At 43.8% G+C, this 19,676-nt stretch overlaps 3 protein-coding genes across 5 annotated transcripts in view; 1 reads left to right on the forward strand and 2 right to left on the reverse strand.

The window, feature by feature from the left end:
* The window catches only part of HIRA (histone cell cycle regulator), a 39,707-nt gene extending 25,644 nt beyond the window's left edge, over nucleotides 1-14,063 (reverse strand). Inside the window, exons 1-6 of one of the 2 annotated variants that reach the window (XM_076352762.1) lie at nucleotides 13,942-14,063; nucleotides 4,880-4,942; nucleotides 4,014-4,124; nucleotides 1,941-2,031; nucleotides 1,331-1,425; nucleotides 388-483 (exon numbers count right to left, since the gene is read on the reverse strand). In XM_076352762.1, coding sequence (XP_076208877.1) covers nucleotides 388-483; nucleotides 1,331-1,425; nucleotides 1,941-2,031; nucleotides 4,014-4,124; nucleotides 4,880-4,942; nucleotides 13,942-13,978 — 493 coding nt within the window. In that variant the 5' untranslated portion in view covers nucleotides 13,979-14,063. Of the gene's footprint in view, nucleotides 1-387; nucleotides 484-1,330; nucleotides 1,426-1,940; nucleotides 2,032-4,013; nucleotides 4,125-4,879; nucleotides 4,943-11,533; nucleotides 11,597-13,941 lie in introns of those variants that run through there. The other variant, XM_076352763.1, reaches the window with a different exon arrangement.
* A 490-nt stretch (nucleotides 14,064-14,553) lies between these two features.
* MRPL40 (mitochondrial ribosomal protein L40) lies at nucleotides 14,554-17,397 on the forward strand. Of its 2 annotated transcripts, none has more exons than XM_076353009.1 (4): nucleotides 14,554-14,616; nucleotides 15,350-15,433; nucleotides 16,459-16,614; nucleotides 16,996-17,397. In XM_076353009.1, exons 2-4 carry the CDS (start codon nucleotides 15,366-15,368, stop codon nucleotides 17,303-17,305), a joined length of 534 nt encoding a protein of 177 aa, XP_076209124.1. In that variant the 5' UTR covers nucleotides 14,554-14,616; nucleotides 15,350-15,365; the 3' UTR covers nucleotides 17,306-17,397. The 2 variants fall into 2 exon arrangements, with proteins under 2 accessions (XP_076209124.1, XP_076209123.1); XM_076353008.1 differs by having other exon boundaries at nucleotides 14,581-14,669.
* A 503-nt stretch (nucleotides 17,398-17,900) lies between these two features.
* C15H22orf39 (chromosome 15 C22orf39 homolog) lies at nucleotides 17,901-19,560 on the reverse strand. The gene is made up of 3 exons (XM_076353010.1): nucleotides 19,526-19,560; nucleotides 19,279-19,446; nucleotides 17,901-18,629 (listed from the first exon to the last, which is right to left on the reverse strand). The coding sequence occupies exons 1-3, from the start codon at nucleotides 19,547-19,549 to the stop codon at nucleotides 18,504-18,506; spliced, it is 318 nt and encodes a 105-aa protein (XP_076209125.1). The 5' UTR covers nucleotides 19,550-19,560; the 3' UTR covers nucleotides 17,901-18,503.
* Between the last annotated feature and the right edge of the window lie 116 nt (nucleotides 19,561-19,676).

The following is a 19,676-nucleotide window of genomic DNA, read 5'->3' on the forward strand; positions in this document are numbered from 1 at the left end:
CCCCCCGAAGGCAAATGAAGTCCTGTAGGTACAAAGGCAACACGGAAAAAAATATATGTATATATAGATGTAATATCAAGCTGAAGTTCTATTTATTTGGGATTTTGCAGATAAGGTGAAAAAGGAAATATATGTAATAATGACCTTCATGTAAAATCAGCAGCACAACCTGAATGTAGCTGTTGTTGACAGCAGAGTGGAATCCACTGCTCACTGCCATCCAAACTTGGAAGAAGGACTGACTCACCAGATTGCAAGCGTGTCATCTCAAAAGACAGACAACCCATTCCCACATAGAGATTTTCAGTCAGTGAAATACACTCATGGAGGGATGAGCTTGTCACAAAGCTTTACATACTTGCACATCTGAAATGCAAGAGTTCTCACCTGGAAATTTGACAGCATTCCAGATGACAACAGTGTTATCTACACTACAGGATGCCAGCCAGGCATCATGCGGAGACCATGCTACATCCATGACATCTGTTTAAAAAAAAAAGTTTCTATATAAGATGTTGATGGTAATCAGAGAATCCAAAAATCTTCTTTTTAAAAAGAACTTGTGTGGCAACGTTTTTTTTCTATCGCCAAGAAATTATCATCATCTCAGTAGAGTGGAAGGTAAGAAAGAACACAGCAACACTCATTGGGAGTGAGGCTCTCCAACTTCTAACATTCAATGGGGAATGAAAAAAAAAATCCAAGGCAGAGAATGCAATGTTTAGGGATTATAGGAAGCACTAATGCCTGTATGAAGTACTTCGTCTTGTTTTGAATGAAAAAGCAACAGCAGCTATTGCAATGCACTCGCTTTATTCCAACACACCTGAAGTGATGAAAGTGATTTCAATTCTCATTTTAATCATAGCTCCTGTCAGCAGGTGCAAAATGCATTTGAAATTATCTGGTTTATTAATCTTTTGCATTGCTCTTTAGTTATTTTTTCTAAATAAACATTAATATTCTTTGGTTTACAAAAACTTTATCTTTTGCCAACCAGGAGATTATTCACTGAAAGTGTGAACATTTATTTAAATAAAAATACAGTTTAGCTTCCTTTATTCAGATTCATTTTTAAGTTAGCAAATAGCAAAATGTAAGTTTCTTATTTGCTAATTTTTCTACTACATAATTGCCGGAAGTTACTTGTATGAAAATCAGCATTTGATTAAAAAAGACATTTTCTTTTAGATTTTCATTGTTGCTCTTAAAAGTAATTACTGACTTGCCACCAAATATATAAGTTTTCAGCAAGAAAACGTGACACTGAAAAACAATTTTTTTTTCCAAGTACATGCAAATTATGTTCATTCAACATCTTTTAACTTACCTCCTGAATGGCTTCTGAGAATTGATACACACCTCCACTGCTCAACATTAGTAAGTTTGCTACTAGAACCAAACACAGTGCTAGGTCCAATGTACCTAATTAAAATAGAAGGAGTTATCCACAGAACCACCTCAAGTTCTTCAAACTTTCTTTCTAAAGAAAATCAGCTGCACAGTACATGTCTATTTTATAGTCAGTTATTCCTGCAATGAAAACTGAAGCAAAAAAAAAAGTATTTTTTAAAGCAAGTAATTCCAGTTATTAAAAAAATAGCTTCAATAAAATGTACAATTTCTACAGATAGCAAAAAATGATAACATTTAAGGTAACTCTTCAAATCTCATCAGGAAGCTTTCTTCAAGGACAGAAGAAAATGCCTCAGCTCCTCAAGAGGACAGAGACTGCCCAGGTAGACACACTCCAGCCCAAGAGACAGAAGAGACCAAATCTCCAATACCAGTGATGTGGTGTCACAGGTTTCAGCTCTTTACGCACCAGGCAAAGCAGTGAGCTTACAAAAGGCCAGCACAGGGAAGAAACACTAAGAGATGTGACAGAGTAACCTACTTGAAATAAAATATAAAAATCGAGAAGGAAGAAACATGCTTACGCAGCTCGTTTCCACACCATAATCAACTTGTCATCTCCCCCTGAAGCCAAGTAAACTCCATTGTTTGACCATCGCACACAGTTCACACAAGCTGAAACGTAGAAAAGAAAGTTTGTAAGATGAAACACAAGAATTAAGTGGTTCTGCACTGGGGACAGAGTTTATAAGCAGCAAAACTTCACAGGAGATGTTTAGGATTTAAGTGTGCTTTTTCCACTCGAAGCAGTTACTCTGTCTGCTTTAGATAAATGAATTGGTACTTATCTTTCAGTCGCAGTTGAGGAACTTCTTACTTTAAAAAAACTATTCCTTATTTAAAAAAGCTTCACCAAAAGTAGCTCAAAAGAAGACAGACTAATATTCCTCTAACAAAGGAAACTGCTTGTGGTAAATGAGGTGGAATTAAGAGGCAAAGAAGGAAAGATATCTTAAAGAAAAGAAAGGGGATGGCTTGTTCAGGTAACTATACTTTCAAATGTAATGTATAATAAATCCAGAATATTTTAGAACTATAAGCAATATAGAATCATAGAATAGTTTGGGTTGGAAGGGACCTTTAAAGGTCATCTAGCCCAACCCCCCTGCCGCGGGCAGGGACATCTTCAACTAGACCAGGTTGCTCAGAGCCTCGTCCAACCTCACTTTGAATGTTTCCAGGGATGGGGCATCCACCACCTCTCTGGGCAACCTGTCCCGGTGCCTCACCACCCTCAGCGTAAAAAATTTCTTCCTTATATCTACTCTAAATCTACCCCCCTTTAGTTTAAAGCCATTCCCCCTTGTCCTGTCGCAACAGGCCCTGCTAAAAAGTTTGCTGCCATCTTTTTTATAAGCCCTCTTTAAGTACTGACAGGCTGCAAGAAGGTCTCCCCAAAGCCTTCTCTTCTCCAGGCTGAATAACCCCAACTCTCTCAGCCTTTCTTCACAGGAGAGGTGTTCCATCCCCCTGATCATTTTTGTGACCCTCCTCTGGACCTGCTCCAACAGGTCCGTGTCTTTCTTATGCTGAGGGCTCCAGAGTTGGATGCAGTACTCTAGGTGGGGTCTCACCAGAGCAGAGTAGAGGGGCAGAATCCCCTCCCTCGACCTGCTGGCCACGCTGCTTTGGATGCAGCCCAGGATACGATTGGCCTTCTGTGCTGCGAGCGCACATTGCTGGCTGACGTCCAGCTTTTCATCCACCAGTACCCCCAAGTCCTTCTCGGCAGGGCTGCTCTCAATCCCTTCATCCCCCAGCCTGCATTGATACCGGGGGTTGCCCTGACCCAGGTGCAGGACCTTGCACTTAGCCTTGTTAAACCTCATGAGGTTCACACGGGCCCACTTCTCGAGCTTGTCCAGGTCCCTCTGGATGGCATCCCGTCCCTCTGGCGTGTCACCTGCACCACTCAGCTTGGTGTCATCTGCAAACTTGCTGAGGGTGCACTCGATCCCACTATGTCATTGATGAAGATATTAAACAGTAGTGGTCCCAACATGGACCCCTGCGGGACGCCACTCGTCACCAATCTCCATCTGGACATTGAGCCGTTGACCACTACCCTCTGGATGCGACCATCTAACCAATTCCTCACCCACCGGACAGTCCACCCATCAAATCCATACCTCTCCAGTTTAGAGAGAAGGATGTTATGGGGGACCGTGTCAAAGGCCTTACAGAGGTCCAGATAGACGACATCTGTAGCCCTTCCCATGTCCACTGATGTAGTCACTCCATCATATACTTCATATGATGTTTCCTTTACCCTTATTTCTTCTCTTGCCCTTTCCTTCAGAGCTCCCCAGATTCTCAGAATGGGCATTATCAATTATTTTGTGGCCACAGCTGGAAAAAGTTCATAGGGAGAAGATTTCCGAAAGGTATCTATATTTCTCTGTACATTTTCCCACATTTTAACAACATTTTCTGCTGAATATCTAAAAAAGTATATAGCCAAAGTATGAGACCACTCTGCTGTACTTTATTATTGATTCACCACTGGACAGAGCATGATTTTTGTAATTACAAACATGTAATTCTTTGGCAAATTACCAACAATCAGTAAAAAAAAAATAAAAAAAAAAATTTGTTACCTAAGTGATTGTCCATCTGACAAAGCATCTTGGGAATATTTTCATTCTTTTCATCTTCCTCTTTCAGGACAGGAGCCATATTCCAGATCACAACCTTCCCAGAATCCTGACCTGTAAGAGAACAAATAGCCCCCCCCTTTTAAATACATGCAGAAAAGCTTTTCAACTTAATCTCAGTTCCAGAACAGATGCTAAAATGTAGGCTTTACTGCAGTGGGAACTTTGGAAACATTTGAATACAGATGCCATTCTGATATAATTACACCAAGTCAGAAGTGCTTTATTTTTCTTGAAGCTATTAAAAATAAAGTTATACAGCCTTGTTCAAAAATCATACTGTACATAATGATACCAACTCTAAGGATGAACTATTTATAATAAAATTATATTTTAAAAGAGAAAAGATACATTCAAATCCTAAATTGTAATTATTGTAGCCAACAAAATTATTCACTATAGTAATCCAAATAATATTTTTGCACATATTTCTTGAGCTATTCCATTTATATATATAATTGGATTTTTTTTGTACCAATAGCTCTACTATTTAGCAGGTCAAAAAGCCCAACTTCACATTCAGTTCCTCTTCAAATAAAAAAGAAATTTGGCCAGTATGGCCACAACTCAATTATTGCAGCTACTATCTCAATGATGTCCAGGAGGATGAGTATATCAGAAAATGTAACCCTGCCTTCTGCAGTAACAACAGCACTTTTCAATACATTTTAATTACTTCTATCTCTAAGAAACAGATAATTATGTAAGTGATGTGTTTTTTAAATGAGTCAAACTGATTAAAGTGTTGTGAAGGCACAAGATTATTATTATAGCCCATAATTCTGCCTTCTATCAGTATGCAGACATACCTTGTCCTCCTGTTGCAAACTTGGTCCCATCTGGGTGAATGTCCACTGAAAATATTGGCTTTCCTGAAATTAGAGAACAAGCAGCAACATACTGAATTGTTTTACAGTCAAGAGAATGCAGTAACACCAAAAGAACCGTAACTCTTCTGGTTAGCGAATAACTTTCTTCTTCTAAAAGCTACAGTTGTAAGAATTACAGCTGACTAAAAGAGTTGAAAGCAACTTGATGACAGAAATGACAGCCTATTAAAAGTGTATATGGAAGTTATCATGCCATAACAAACCAGTGATAACCAAGGACACTTAATCCAGCAGGATATGCCAAATGCCTCCAAGCTAAGTAATACCACAAAGCAAACGCCAACAAGGCAAAACTGTGTTTGAGTAAGGAATTTCTTCCAGGTTTCTACAGTTCATTAGCTGATGACCTGAAGTAAGTTTTGGTTTGGTTTCTGGTTTTGTTTTTTTTTAAATTCTCCCCAATCTCAGACTGCATCTGTTGGTCACACAATTACCTGTATCAAATTTAAATTCTGTTGTTGTTAAGTGCTTCTACCATAAGCCTAGCTTTTATTTTTATGGCTTCCATATAGACAAAGGAAGACTAACCAACTCTAATATTACTCTTAAATCTTTCAGTTCTCCATATGCTACATCTTTCAGAAGAAAACTAAGTTTTATGAAAATGTAAACCCTATAACAAATAACTAACATAGTTGGGGAACAGCTTTGGAAACCAGACAACCCTCACTCTCAGCCTATTCTGCTCTGACCACTGGATCACATACACTCTCCTGTACGTTCACAGTTCTTTTAACCTTTGCAGGAGGAGAAGGAAGAGGGGAAAAGTAAACTCACTGCCTTTCAATGATGCTCAAAGAGCTACCACTAAGGATTACTTGAAGGAATACGCATGTGATTTCCACATTCAAGTAATTTTTGGCAGCAGTCCGAATCCTTTCAAACTTGAATGCTTCTGCAAGCAAGATCACACACATGCCAGTATAAAATAAAGCAATTTATCATAACAGCCAAAAGAACTAGTACCCAGTGTATCAAAATTACTCAATAAATTTCCCATGTATGTTAATTCTTGTACTGTATCTTCATGATATGTTAAGACATAAATGATAAAACCTGGAGAATTTATCCAGGGATAGGTTTTATGTTGCAACTGTAGGATCTGAATTCCTTAACATTAAACTGCTAACAAAACCCTCATCCAAATATCCAGTATTTCTTATTTTTTGAGGGACATGCATTTTGCTTCATGTCAATTTTTATTTTCTTTATGTCGACTTGTTTTAAGGTTTATTTTATTTGGATTTATATTGCAACTCTAACATGTGATTCCCCTTAAAATTTTTACAGGCAGCCAAGCAAAGACCTTAAGTACAGTAAGATGGCACTCAACTTACATTCCTTCCAAGTCTTTTAGACCGCATAAAACACATAAGCTGAGACTTAGCTGTGGCTTTTCTTCAGATTGTTGTGCCTGATTCTATCTTTTATTCTATTAACTTGAATGCAACATACAAGGCTAAGCTGAATATTTTGAGAAGCACAGACAAGCAGCAAACATTGATTTTGTCCTTCCCAAGATGTGGAAGTCCCCTTAAATTAAACCAGTGCATATTTTGAAATAGTTTAACCCACTGACACTTACGGAAACAGGTCATTCTGTAGACCTTATAGGTGGCAGAGGTTACCTTTTCAATCTGCGTCAACAATCATGGGCAAGACGACTTACTATACTCTCAAATTTGCCATTAGACATGAATAGGAGAGCGCTCCTTCCAGGAAGCCAGTTATCAAAGACCTTTTAATTGTACTAACCTGGCTCATTTTGCCTGTGTATCATTTGGACCAGCAGGAAACAGTTCCCCAGCAAATCAGAAGGAACAGTAACCTCTAGCACAGGGGCATCAATAATCAGGAGGAATTATGGCTCCCAGAGCCAGTACAGCATCTATGAACAAGGCTTCAGAGTTTAGGTGGTTTGTAGTTTAACAATACTATATTTAAACTCGGTTTAATAGATGCAGCCGTCTCATACAGGAAGACTCGTTCCTCCTCTGCTCCGATTCCACCACTCTTCCTTCCCAAAAGTCTGCATTAAAAAATAGCCGTGACCAAAGCACACACTGGTAAGTTTGTCTGACAGATACATTGGTTTCTCATTACCCAGGAAAAACAGATACGCTATACATGCCAAAAAACTGTGAAATAAGTCATGGCACCTGTTGCTTTGCAAAAATTACAGACATGATGCAATTTTCTTTTCCTTTACTAGGTGTTTAAAACTATCATAGCATCTCCAACTTCTGCCCTATCTTAAGAGCACAACTCTACAGGAGCAGTAACGTCAGCTCCCTTTCTCCTTCTGAGCAAAGTTTTTGCACAGACCACAAATGGCATTGATGAAATTTAGCTAATTATTTTACTCATGGAGCCAGAGGTAACTTAGCTACAAATTCACCATAAAAGCTTAAAATTAGCCCCATCACACCAGGGAAAACGTCCACCTAGCCCAGTACTCTCTGTTCAGAAACCAGCACTAGATACCTCCCTAGGGATCTGCACAATGGCAAGCACACAATGCTCTTCCTAGGATAATCTTCCAGCTCCAAAAAATTGCAACTCTGACTTCTTGAATCAGAGACCCGCAACAGACTTTTCTTCTATAAATTCAATCAGCCATCTCAGATCCATAAATAACATCAATAGCCCCCAACACAAAGAGATCCACTGCTCAACCATGGACTCTGTGAAGAACCACCTACTTCATGTATCCTGCACCTGCTACCTGTTACTTCAACCCTTAATTCTTGTACAGGAGAACAGTGAACAAAAATCACTTGACATTCACCCCTTTTCTGCCACTCACAACTCTACATGTGTTCATCACGTCTCCAGCTCAGTCCTCCCATTCCTAGCCCAAAGAGTCCTCCTCTACTTATCCATTCCTTGTACAAAAGCTGCCTCACACTGTTGATCATTCTGGTCACTCCTCTAACAGCCTCTTTCAGTTCTCCTGTATTTTATCACATAGAGAGGAACTGGCATTGAAGACAGTGTTCAAACACAAATGATCAACATATTTATATAGTAGGATAATGTTTTCTTTTTAGTTCTTTTCCTAGCATAAATTTGTGTTTCAATCTAATGAGCACTGAGCACATATCTTCATAAGTTATTATAATCCTAAAACCTCAGACCTCCATGGAAGTCATCAGGTCACAGAGCATTATTTTATATGGGAAGTTTAAAAAGGGTATGGACTTTGCACTCAGGAAAGGCGGTGGTAATAAATGAAGCCCTCAACAACAAATCAAGTTTCCTACGTGACTCAACTGTGATCCAGGAAGGGATCTTATTCCACAGGTAACTAATCATACACAATGATCTACCCAGTAAACTTGGGCTTTTCTGCAGAATTTGCCAATAAGCTTAAGCACAATGACTTGTGAACATGAGGCCTGTCAAATTCATCTCCTATAAGAGCCAAGTAAATATTGTTTCCATCTGATGGATAATTCCTAATAAATTGGACTAGTTTCATACATCTCAATCTCACCAGCAATGTCCAGATGCATCCAGTGGTTAACCTTTAAAGACATGCTTTTTCTCCCGAGAAACATTAGTTTACTAAATCAAGTTCCAGACTTCTCAGAGTTTGTACAGATAAGAGTCTTCCATCTTCCATATACAGGAAATCTGTCAAACTACACCCAGCCTCAACCTGTCACACCGTCTTCTTAATAGACTTTCTGCATTAATCAAAATACAAACAGCAACTGCAAAATGCCATGTCATATACTAGCACAGCAGAACACTTACAAGTCAACCTAGATGAAATATTACTTACAGGTCAGTCTAGATTTTATTTCAAATGGCTTTGGATATTATTCCAAGATCAGGGGGTAATATAATTAAACATGGACTGTTCAGTTGTTTAGAGCCCACAGCTTTCAGTTCACAACACTTTCACTGTGCTCTTCTACTTCAACTGTAAGCGTAAGCTGAAGTAATTTTGTTAGTGGAGGAAAGCATAAACTTAAGCTGACAAGAGCAAACCAAAGAAGGAAGCAACTACTTATGAACTAGCTCAGGACCACAGGGCATTTCATTCCTGGCTCTGGCTGCAATGACCTGTTGGTGAAGCCAAGCATAGCAGCAGCCCTGTTTGGATGCCTGCAGGAAACAGCAACTATTGGATGTAGGACCCTAAGCTTCTACTGCTTCAGCTAAGAAGATCATTCACATCCATTTTTCAGACAGTAGTAGAGCTACTGCATGTTTCAGCACCAGAAAGCATAGAGACTCACGGTGGTCTAATCCAGACTAGAGAGCACCTAATTTGGACCCTTTAGCCAATCCTCAGAAAAGGAGTTGTAGCTTTACTATTTATTAGAAAGCAGTGTATCAATGTCACAAACAATTCAGTTCCTATCTAGCACAACCACTGCATAAAGTTTCAAGTCAGTTTTGTTACATACTCATATTCACCAGTACAGAAACAGGTGAAACACACAAGGAGTTCACAGTGGCACCTTCAAAGTTTCAACATTAGCCGTAAGAGGCATTAGAACACCAATGCACCACCTTGGAAAGGAAAATCTTCCCAGTGTCCTGCTCCAGAGCCGTGCATGCTTTTCTTGGCTATTGAGAAACATGGGGCTCGTCATGATTAAATTAGATTACTTAGATTTAAAAAAAGGAATCACTAGTAAAGCTACATATTATGAACGTATATTAACTCTTTCACGATCTAGAAGGAATTTCTTTGGTTTAATAGGTTTGCTCTCTACACTTTTATGTCTATCCCTTAAAATATAGAAAAAGTTGAATAACCATTAGATTGTTTGCCCAAGTAAACCGAGACTTACATTTGTTTCCAGTTTTATCAGTCTAGAGATGTCAAATGATTAAAAAAAAAAAGAGAACAGATTAAGTGATCACAGGACAGAAATTTAACAAGACAAAGTCATTACCAGGGTGCTCTTTCCTCCAGGATACCGTTATCAAGGGAATATGATTTACAGCGGTGGATAACTGTCACAGGTTAAAGCTACAAGACTTGTTCCATACTACTTGTGGTTTATAAACTGATCACAGATACTGGGTTTTTCCTCACTTCCTTCATTTTCTCAAAATAACAGAGAAAGAGCCATTATTTGATAGCGACTGCTTCCTTCCCTGGGTCCATGTCTTTACCTGAGTATGTCATTAGATCCTGTCGAAACAAGCCAAAAGGCACAAGGTCCCTGTTTCAAAGTGACTGAATGCTTTCCTATGCTAACTGGAGAAGTGTTGAATTTTCTAACAGTAATCAAGCATCAGAATAAAATGTAAGTGATTCTTAAGCAGTAACATTAGAATCTAACAGTGTGTTTTAAGACATTTTGCACTTTTGTAATAATTTCTAAAAAAAAAAAAGTTTAAATTATTGAAGCTCCCAGAATCACATTGCACATAGAAGCAAACCAGGTTCATTAAAAACAGAACACCTTATGATAGACCAGGTGTCTTATTGGATTATTTGTTTAAAGAACCCAAATATACATTATGTAGTTAAAGAAATACCAATAATGAAACAAGCCTCGAACAAAAAGTTCCAAGTAAGATAATTCAAACGCAAGGAGAAGGTCCCATCTTTAAAAAAAATACACCAGCTGAAGAAAAAAAGCTCATATTTTAATATTTTAAATATTGCATCATTTTTGTTTGTTATTTAACTTTAGGCAATAATCAATGAAATACAAAGACAATTTTATGTGACTTTCTACCACAGTATGAATGAGTTTCTATTAATTTTGCTTCCAGCCCATCTGATACATAACATCCAACATGACTCACAAATCAATTCAAACATTTACATTCCACCATTACAGCTTGGAGAGATAATAAACTCCATGCCTATATTTAAAGAAAAGCCGGCTCCAATTTCTACAAGTTATTATACATGAACAGCACCTTGGGATTTGCACAGGTTTCTCGGAATCACAAGGAACCTCTCCTTTCCTGCAGGGCTCAGCGTTCGCCTGCATTAGCCATCTTTAAGCACCAGGGCTCTCTCAAAACCTTGTGTGCCAAGTATGTATATACAACTGTTGGATGCGTGATGCATCTTTATAGAGGCACTGAATCGAAAACTGGGAAGGAGAAGCAAACCACAACATCTGTAACATCTTATGGTTGTCCACTCCCACCCCCACCATTGGATTGCAGTTTTCAGTATTCTTCCTTGCTCTAAGTCAAAGAAACATGGAAGACAAGAACACAACAATAATGAGAATTTCATGCAAAATCTAATAAACCCACATTAAGAGTGTGAAAAGCTTCTGGAAAATGCATCTGAAGAAGAAATATTTCCAATAAGTACTCAGATAAAGCGACATTAATAACTCCAAGACAAAAACCTGTAGAGCCAAAATGTGTTAAAGTGCTTTTACTGTAAATGCACAGCATCTCGGCTGAGCAGCATACGATTCCCAGCTGTATTGAATTTCCCTGGTACAACACTAACTTCTAACGTCTATTATCTCATGGAGAATGTATGCCTGTAAGCATCATTGAACTCATTCTAGTCCGTTCAGTAAAGTACAAATTCCAAAATCGAGTGGGGAGAGGGAAAGGTAGGAATGACAGCACCTTGATCTGGTGTGTGGAAGAGCCAGTCTTGCTATCAGGACTCTCGCTCACAAACCAACAACAGCGAAGCAGCCTCTTGTGCCCATGGGGAAAACAAAAGGAGTAAAAATTATCACAATGAGTCTCCAGTACACACAGCATAAATTATCTTTACTCTGTTTCTGGAGAGGTTTCAGAGAAATAGGTAGGCCCATTAAGAGTGATGGTGACTGCTTGCATGCAGCAATGCCTGCAGGATCTAGAACCTGGGTACATTAAAAGAGGCCAACTAAACGCACCAGTTTTTATCCTGCACTCCTTGCCCCAAGGATAAGAACGCATGAATGTTATATAGTCCTATATATATTAGCAGACCTTAAAGCATTTTACAAATGAAGCCAGTGACGAATGTCTGTTTTGCAGGTGGTGAAACTATGACAAAGTGACTTGTCGAAACTCACCCCACAGGACAGCAGCAGAAATGGGAATAAAATTTGGGACTATCGAGGCCCTGTGTAGTGCATTATTCATTAGGCAAAGTATCACAGGGCTTTGTAAATCGAGCCTCGCTGCAAACTGCTTGGCTGAAGACTGTTTTCTGCAATGGTTAGACATATTTTAAATTGCTACAGATTTCAAATACATACCCATACCAAAAGGTGCACCCACTAAAGAAACAAGGAAAGAAGTTACAGATCTAATCTCTGTGATCTGCAAAGATTTAGGCTGAAAGCTTTTATTCAGCTGCTCGTAAGTGGGATCCCACTGAAGATCCAGAGAGGCACAGGACAGTCTGCCCAAAGGCAGCCAGAGATTAAGATGTAAATGCTACATTTGTTTAGATTAACCAAGCAGAAATGTAAAAAACATTTCAAATAAAGTACTTCCACGTTTTTTCAGTTCTCTACAACCTTTTGTTAAAAGGCTAGGTCCATCTGCTGACTATATGACCCCTGGAGAGTAGTTCAAGTAAAGATGGATGCAAATATCAACTTGAGGCTTAAGTTACTGTTCTTAAAAGCTGCAGCATGATTACAAAGACAACAATGCATGCAGAAAGGCAGCTGTAAAGTTGCATCTGCGGTTTCTAGCTCAAAGCACACTTCTCCAGCTTGAATAAGCTGGTCTCCGGCTTGGTTTTATTCTAGATACCAATCAGCTAGATGAGTCCAACTATTGACACTTATACCAGGGTATGAAATTTGCAGCTGAAATACAGCTGTACGCATGAATTTGAGGACAAAACTTGCATAAACAGAAGTGAGCTCTTCATGTTAGGTTTCTTCTCACTGCTTCGCCAGGAACAGTACAGGTATTTATCATAAAAGGTGTAAAATATGTAACAGTGATACTATCCTGTACTCACCACACTAAGAAAGTAGAGAGCTTTCTGTCAATATCGACACTTCATTCTGAAAGTGTTTTAGCTCACAAATCTCTGCAAAATCACCAGAGGAGTGGCAGACAGGATGCTACGTAAATTCAGGGAGTTGTTTTGAAAGCACTATGGGAAGAATCTTTTTCCCCCCATGGCTAACGACAGCACAGATGACCAGTGCTGAAGCTTATTGCATTTGGGGACTTCAATACTGAACCAGACTCCACTGTGGTCGGTGTCGCGCGTTGGCACGGGACATCCGTACGTCTCAAGGGGTAGCTCGACCACTGCATGAAATCCTTCTCTCTCTTTTGCACAGACTACGCTGGATTCAAACTATCGCCCTCCACTTTCACAAGCATGAAGATGCCCAACATTCGTGCCTGGCAGGTAAAGGCAGCTCAGTCTTCAGCTAGCAGCACACTTCACCCCTCCCTGCAAAGCCGGCGCTACAGCAGGGAGTCGGCTCGGGCCCTGCTCTCCCCCGGCAGACACACGCCTTGCCAGACGACAGCCGTCCCAACGGCTGCCACCAACGCAGCTCCAACGGCCGCTGGCGCGGCACCCTTCAGCCATCTTCTGGAAGACGGACTCTGGCCGAGCCCTCTCACCAAACGAACTCGGCATCTTGGAAGTCGCACTTCTCTAGAAATCCCGGTTTCGTTTTCGCACCTCCATCCCCCTGCGAGCCTCCTAGCCCGCCGCCTCCGCGCGAGCCCACCAGGAAACCCGGGGGGCGAGCACTCGTTGCTCCCCGCTCCCACCGCCGCCCGCCCAGAGGCACCTGCCCGCCGCCGCCCCGCGTACGCGCCTGCAGTTCCCCGAAGCGGCGGGGCCCCGAGCACGCCGCGGCCGCCCCGCAGACCGCGAGGCGGCAGCTACAAACGGCCCCGGCCACCCCTTGCCCGCGTTCAAACTCGCCCCGCGCGTGTGCCGCGCCCCGGCCCCGCCGCCGCCCCCCCGCGGCCTGCTCCCCCCCGGGGTCCCGCCGCACCTGCCCGCCCGGCCCCGCGGCACCTGCTGCCCGGCGGCGCGGCCGGCCGGCCCTCACCATTGTGGTTGACCCAGGTCGGCTTCAGGAGCTTCATTGTTCCCCGCCCGGGGCCCCCGCCGGCCTCCGCCCTCGGGACCCCAGGGCGGCTCCGCCCGGGCTGCCTCCGCGGCCGAGCGAGCGGCGGAGCTCAGCGGCCGCCGGCCACCGCGGGCCCCCGCCGCGCGCCGCTCTGCCCGCCCCCTCCGCCGGCCGGAGCCGCCTCAGCGCCGCTCCATGCCCCGGCGCCGCCCGTGCCGCAGCCCCCGCCGCCCGGCCGCATCCCCCGCTCGGCTCCCGGCGGCTCCCGGCAACGCCGGAACTCGGCGCCTAGCAACCGCCTAACCGGCCCGGCGGGAAACAGCCGTCCCCGAGCCCCGGCGTTCCCCCGCCTCGGCCGGCGGGGGGCGAGATCCCGCGAGGCGCCGCCGCCCCGCCTCCGGGGCGGGCGGGCGGGAGCGGCCGGGCGGGCGAGCACCCCCTGCCGGGCGGAGCGGTGCAATGGCGGCGGGGCGGGGCGGGGCGGGGCGGGGCGGGGCGGGGCGGGGCTTTCCCCTGGGCCACAGCAGCGTGGCGAGCACGGGCGGAACGTTTGTGAGCCGGAACAGCGGACGCGGGAGCCGGAGCGCGGCCGGCTGGGAGTGCGGGCGCACCGCTGGCACCGCCAGGGGGGCCATGTTGGCGGCCGCGGCCCGGGTGAGCCGCGGGCTCTGCGGGGCATGGGCAGCGCCCGGCGGCGCCCGCCTCAGGTAGGGCTGGGGCGGTTTTCCGGGTCCGTCCGTCTGCGGTCGCCCTGCCCCGGGCCCGCGGGGAGGGACCCCAGCGAAACGCCCCTTGCTCGGGGTTCCCGCGTCGCCCTTTCCCGGCGGGCCCTGGGCCTGGTCCCCTTCCCGGGCGGGCCTCGCTCGCCAGGGGCTACCTCGGCGGCTGGGGCCCGCGCTCCGGGGCCGGGAGCGGGATATGGTGCGTGCGGGCCTGGTTCCGCACCTTGAGCAGGCGGTGCGCGGGCACCCGGGCCGGTTCTCTCTCTTGTGACATCCGCCGAGACTTGAGAAACGGCGTCTCTTTCCTCCCGATTTGAACGGAGGTGGTTTTACTTTTCCAAAATCGGCATTTCAAAGAGGCCATCATCGCAGCTTAAGAATAAAATTACTCTAACCTATTCATAGACTTAAAAAATTTATTTGCTCCACCCCTCGGTACCCTGTGGCTTCGCAACACTGAACATCCCAAATTTTGGGTTTAGCTACCTTGCTGAAGGGTTTGAGGTTATCGTCTCCAGGCAAACACTGTCATGAATTAAGTAGCCAAAGATGATTCAAAACTCGTCATTGTAATTTATGACTGATAAATACCTCCTGTATTTTGCAGAATCAATGCCATCAAAGCCAGTTTCTTCTCATGCTTTATGTTCCTTTTTCTTCTTAAGTTCTTGGCTGCCCCAGATGGTTCCATTCCAAGGAAGTCACTGGGAGACTTCACTGCTGGCGTTCAGGGCCTCTCTCCCCATGAGGTGAGTGCAACTACCATGGAGTTACATGGAAGTGTTTTCATCCTTGGGGAACACATTGTCCCGAGTCCAAATTAACTTTTAACTATAGATTTTTGCTTTTAAATCACTATATGTAAAAGTAGTTAAGAACCACTGGCCTCTTAAGGAGAGTTTAACAGTAACCTATACAATTACCGCTTTATGCTTGTGTGTAGTCGTATTTGCTTCCTCAACCACAGAATGTTTGGAGATGTTCAGATTTAAGCTGTGCTCCAGAATTCTCTTTTGAGCAACGATGGAAAGGAAAGCCTAGCTGAACCGAAAACACTTTACTACAAAGTGGTATACCGGACAGCCTGTGTTTACATATATGTTACATTTTGGTATCCATGTTTTGTTTTGATGCAACTAGATTTAAAATATCCTGGTCGCTATTAGGTATCATCAGAGAGACTGTTTCACACTATTAAAGGTTGTTTGTTCGATCTGCAAGGCAGGAATGATATCCCACACATCCACTGTGAGGATTAGTTTTGTGTTTGTGGAGTGTGGCATGTTATCTTGGGTATACTGGATCTGCATGGAGGAGTACAACAGGAGAGTAACATCTGCACCGTGAATTTGGTTCCACGTGGAAATTTTAAAAGCACGTGTAAAACCACTCACTCTCTTCTTTAATGTGAGATGACAGGAATATTTGGAGATAAACCTGTGACCTGCTCTGCTACAGCAGTGCACAACAATTTCAATTCAATTTTTGTGGAACCTCCTCAGGTCATTCTGATGTTCAGCACAAAATTGGAGATTGCCTTTCTCAGGCAGGTACAGTTCTCTCTGCAGAAAATCTCACAAGACATATTACTGTCTCCTGGAAACTACTTTACTTGAATAAAGCTAATGGCTGGAACTTCTTTGGTCCCTAATGGGACCAAATTAAGCAATGGGAAGGAACAGTCCTTAGAAAAGTAAAGTGGAAGTGAAAGTTGCTGGTGTTGAATTAAATGACAAAATATCTTCTTTCATTCACGTAATTATTTCCCTTGTAGAGCACAACCAAAGAAGAAGAAGAAAGTGGATGTAAAGAGAGAGCAAGCACAGAAGGATCGTATGAAAAAGAAGATTAAAAAGTTGGAAAAAGCTGCCCCTGAAATGATTCCAATTGAGGATTTTGTAACACCACTTAAGTACTCGGATAGCAACAGGTAAGAAAGACTGTCTTTTCACCATGCATTCATGGTAGAAACACTTGTAATTTCTTCCTCTGCAAAACTGCAATGTAGTGCTAGCCTGGGTACAAAACCTTACCTACTTCTACTGGGACAAAAATGCAGAAAGCAAATTTTATTTGCTCCTGTTAAAAGCAGTGAAAAAAATATTAACATGAACTTCCTGTTAGAATTACTGTGGAAAACCTCACAGACATTGCGTAAATGAAATGTATTCTCTGGGTTTGGTGGGGGTTTTTTCTGTTGCGATGGGTTTTTTGTTTTTGTTGTTGTATGTGTGTTTTGGTTCTTTTTTTAAATTTGCTCTTTGGAGTGCAAGCTATTTCTCTATTACAGTGTTATCTTACTCTTTATCAGGGTGCGAAGTCTTACCCCTCTGTCATTTGAGGAGACTGAAAGAAGAGTTTTACTTATGAAAAAGTGGTGTTTGTTTAAGCAGAAACAAGATAAGGCAGAGAAGAAAGCAATTCAGACCCTTGTAGAAGCTCAGCAAGAGGCACTAAAGGAACTGCGCCTTGAATCTGAAGAGCTGTATCAGGCAGCAATCAGACGAGATGAGGGGCTCTTCCCCTTTGAGAGAGATGGACCTAATTATACCCCGCCACTTCCTGGTTATGATCCTCCTGAAGGAAAATGTGTTGATATCACCAAAGTGTATACACAGTGATGGAGGAGTTTGTTCATCCAGCATGAGCTACGCAGCCAACTGAAGAAGGAAAGAATGGAATAAGAATAAACAATTTCTTCTGCAGGTTAAAATACTGTAGGTGTGTGACTGTAAAAAAAAAAAACAACAAACGTATTAATGAAGTATCTGTTTGGGGTTTTTTAAGTGGCTGTCTAGGTAGTAAGACACACAACAAAACAACACTACCTTACACTTGTGCTGTGCTAGAACAGGACAAAGAAGTAGTATTTTACAGAGTATTTTATCTTTCGGGGCCTCTACCTCTCATCCCTCCATACACTCTGGAGCAGCATTTTTTTTTTTGTTCTGCATAAACCGCAACTTGGAAGTTTCCTATGCTATGAGGAAAGAATGTCACAGTCATCACATCAGTCTGTACTATAAGGGAGGTAGCAGCTGACTGTTCACTGCCTTTCTTTTCAGACTTCAGTGAGGTACTTTTGCATGTAAGAGGGAAAACAGATGGAAAACATACTATGACAAAGCCAAAATTAAGTTTTGGTTTTTTTGTATTGCCATGTAAATATCGTAACTAAATTTCTAAGGGTTTGCCCTAAAACAAAACGGGTCTCTCTTCAGTTATTTAAACCTTTATTTTTGTAGTAATTTTGAATACTGCCATCGACACACGCCACCATTCAAGAGCAGTTCCACAAAGGGGCAGGGTTGCAGTTTCAGGGTCTGCACTATCATCCCACCAGGTGAGAAGCTCTTAATCCATGACAACAGCAAATCTGGAAAATGCCTTTTAAATGCCAGTGGTTGCGATTGTCCTGAACTGGCAGGGAGAAGTCCCAGCTTGCTTTTGTTCTTCCATCTGGCAGGCCTGGGGTGGGCACCTTGTTCCAAAAGTGCAAAACAACATCTGGTAGGGGAAGAGGTCCTCATCTAGAAAGAGGAGCTAGATCATGTACGCACTAATTTGGGATTTGCCTGCTGAGATGAAATCCTAAAGCGTAAGACAGTATTAAGAGACCAGAATCAAATTATGCACCTCAATTCTCCTTTTAAAAAATACTGGGTGTTTAAATAAACTCAGAATTTTTGAATGAGTACTAAAGCATTGCAGAGCAGAGCTACAGTTGTAGAGTTAAGATGATAATGGGAGAAAAAAAAAACCCAGCATAGTTCTGCATTGTGTATTACATCACTGACCAAACACAGCAAAACAGTCTTGCTAATTTGGTTTATCTTGGTCAAGTGGAAGATACCAGTCAGGTGGTGGGCTCTTCCTGAGCATCCACACTGGAGCATATTTCTGTTTTTCCAGAACTCGAGCTCTTTCACTCTTGCACAAAGCTTCCTGAAATACAGGAAAAAAATATTACCGTTGGTTGTTCCAGTCTTACAGAGCTTATTTCCTGCTATGACTATTTGAGATAAAATGAGGAACAGAAATGTATCATGTAAGTAAGGAAGGATACAAGCTTTTAACTAAGTCACATTTATATTTTGCCTCAGACACCTCCATTATGAAGGAAACTACCACTTATGTGCTACTCTCCCTGCCAGAAGTTGTCCTAGTTGGCTGAAACGATGAGTTATGCTGCGGCCTGTGCTGAAGGGCTCTCGTCTTTCAGCATTCATGGGGCTGTTGCCAGGAGCGTTTCTGGATGCCCCAGGAGTACTTTCTCCCTGCAACATGGCAGCTTTTCGTATTAGGAAGGGCATATTAGAGTAACTGAAATCAAGAGCTTTTACAGCAGAACACTGTCAAAACATTCCCGCTAGCTGTTAAGGCCACCCCAAGCAGACGCCTGATTTGCCAACCCCCTCCCCGTTGTGTGACCGCCGACACAGCTCGCCCGCAGGCGGCTGCGGGGTCTCTCTCCCACAAGCAGCGGCCTACGGAGCTCCGGGCGCGCTGCCCGCAGGGGCCCGGGCGGGACAGCGACCGCCGCTGCCGCTCGCTCCCGGAGCGGGAAGGGGACGGCGGAGGACGCGGGCGGTACCTGCGCGGCGGTGGCGCGGCCCCTCTCCCAAGCGCGGCAGGCCTCGTAGTCGTCCCGCCACCGGTCGCAGGCCGGCATCTCCCCGTGCGCGTAGTAGTGGTGGAAGGCGTGCCGCAGCCCGCGACAGTGCTTCCACTCCCACCAGTAGTCTTCGCACAACCGCGGCGGCTGCGGGCGGACAAAGAAGCCGGGCTGAGCCGCGCCGCCGCCCCGTCCCACCGCCCTCAGCCCCCGCCACCCCGCTCACCCGCCAGCTCTCGCCGCCCGCCATGCTGCCCCCCCCCCCCGAGGGCCACCGCCCCGCCACCAATCCCCGCCGCGTTTTGCGAGGAGACCCGCGGGTCCGGCCAATGACGAGGGGCGGCACAAACCGGCCGCCTCGTCGCCCTGCCCCTGGG

Source organism: Aptenodytes patagonicus, chromosome 15 (genome assembly GCF_965638725.1).
Source record: "Aptenodytes patagonicus chromosome 15, bAptPat1.pri.cur, whole genome shotgun sequence".
Classification (NCBI taxonomy): domain Eukaryota; kingdom Metazoa; phylum Chordata; class Aves; order Sphenisciformes; family Spheniscidae; genus Aptenodytes; species Aptenodytes patagonicus.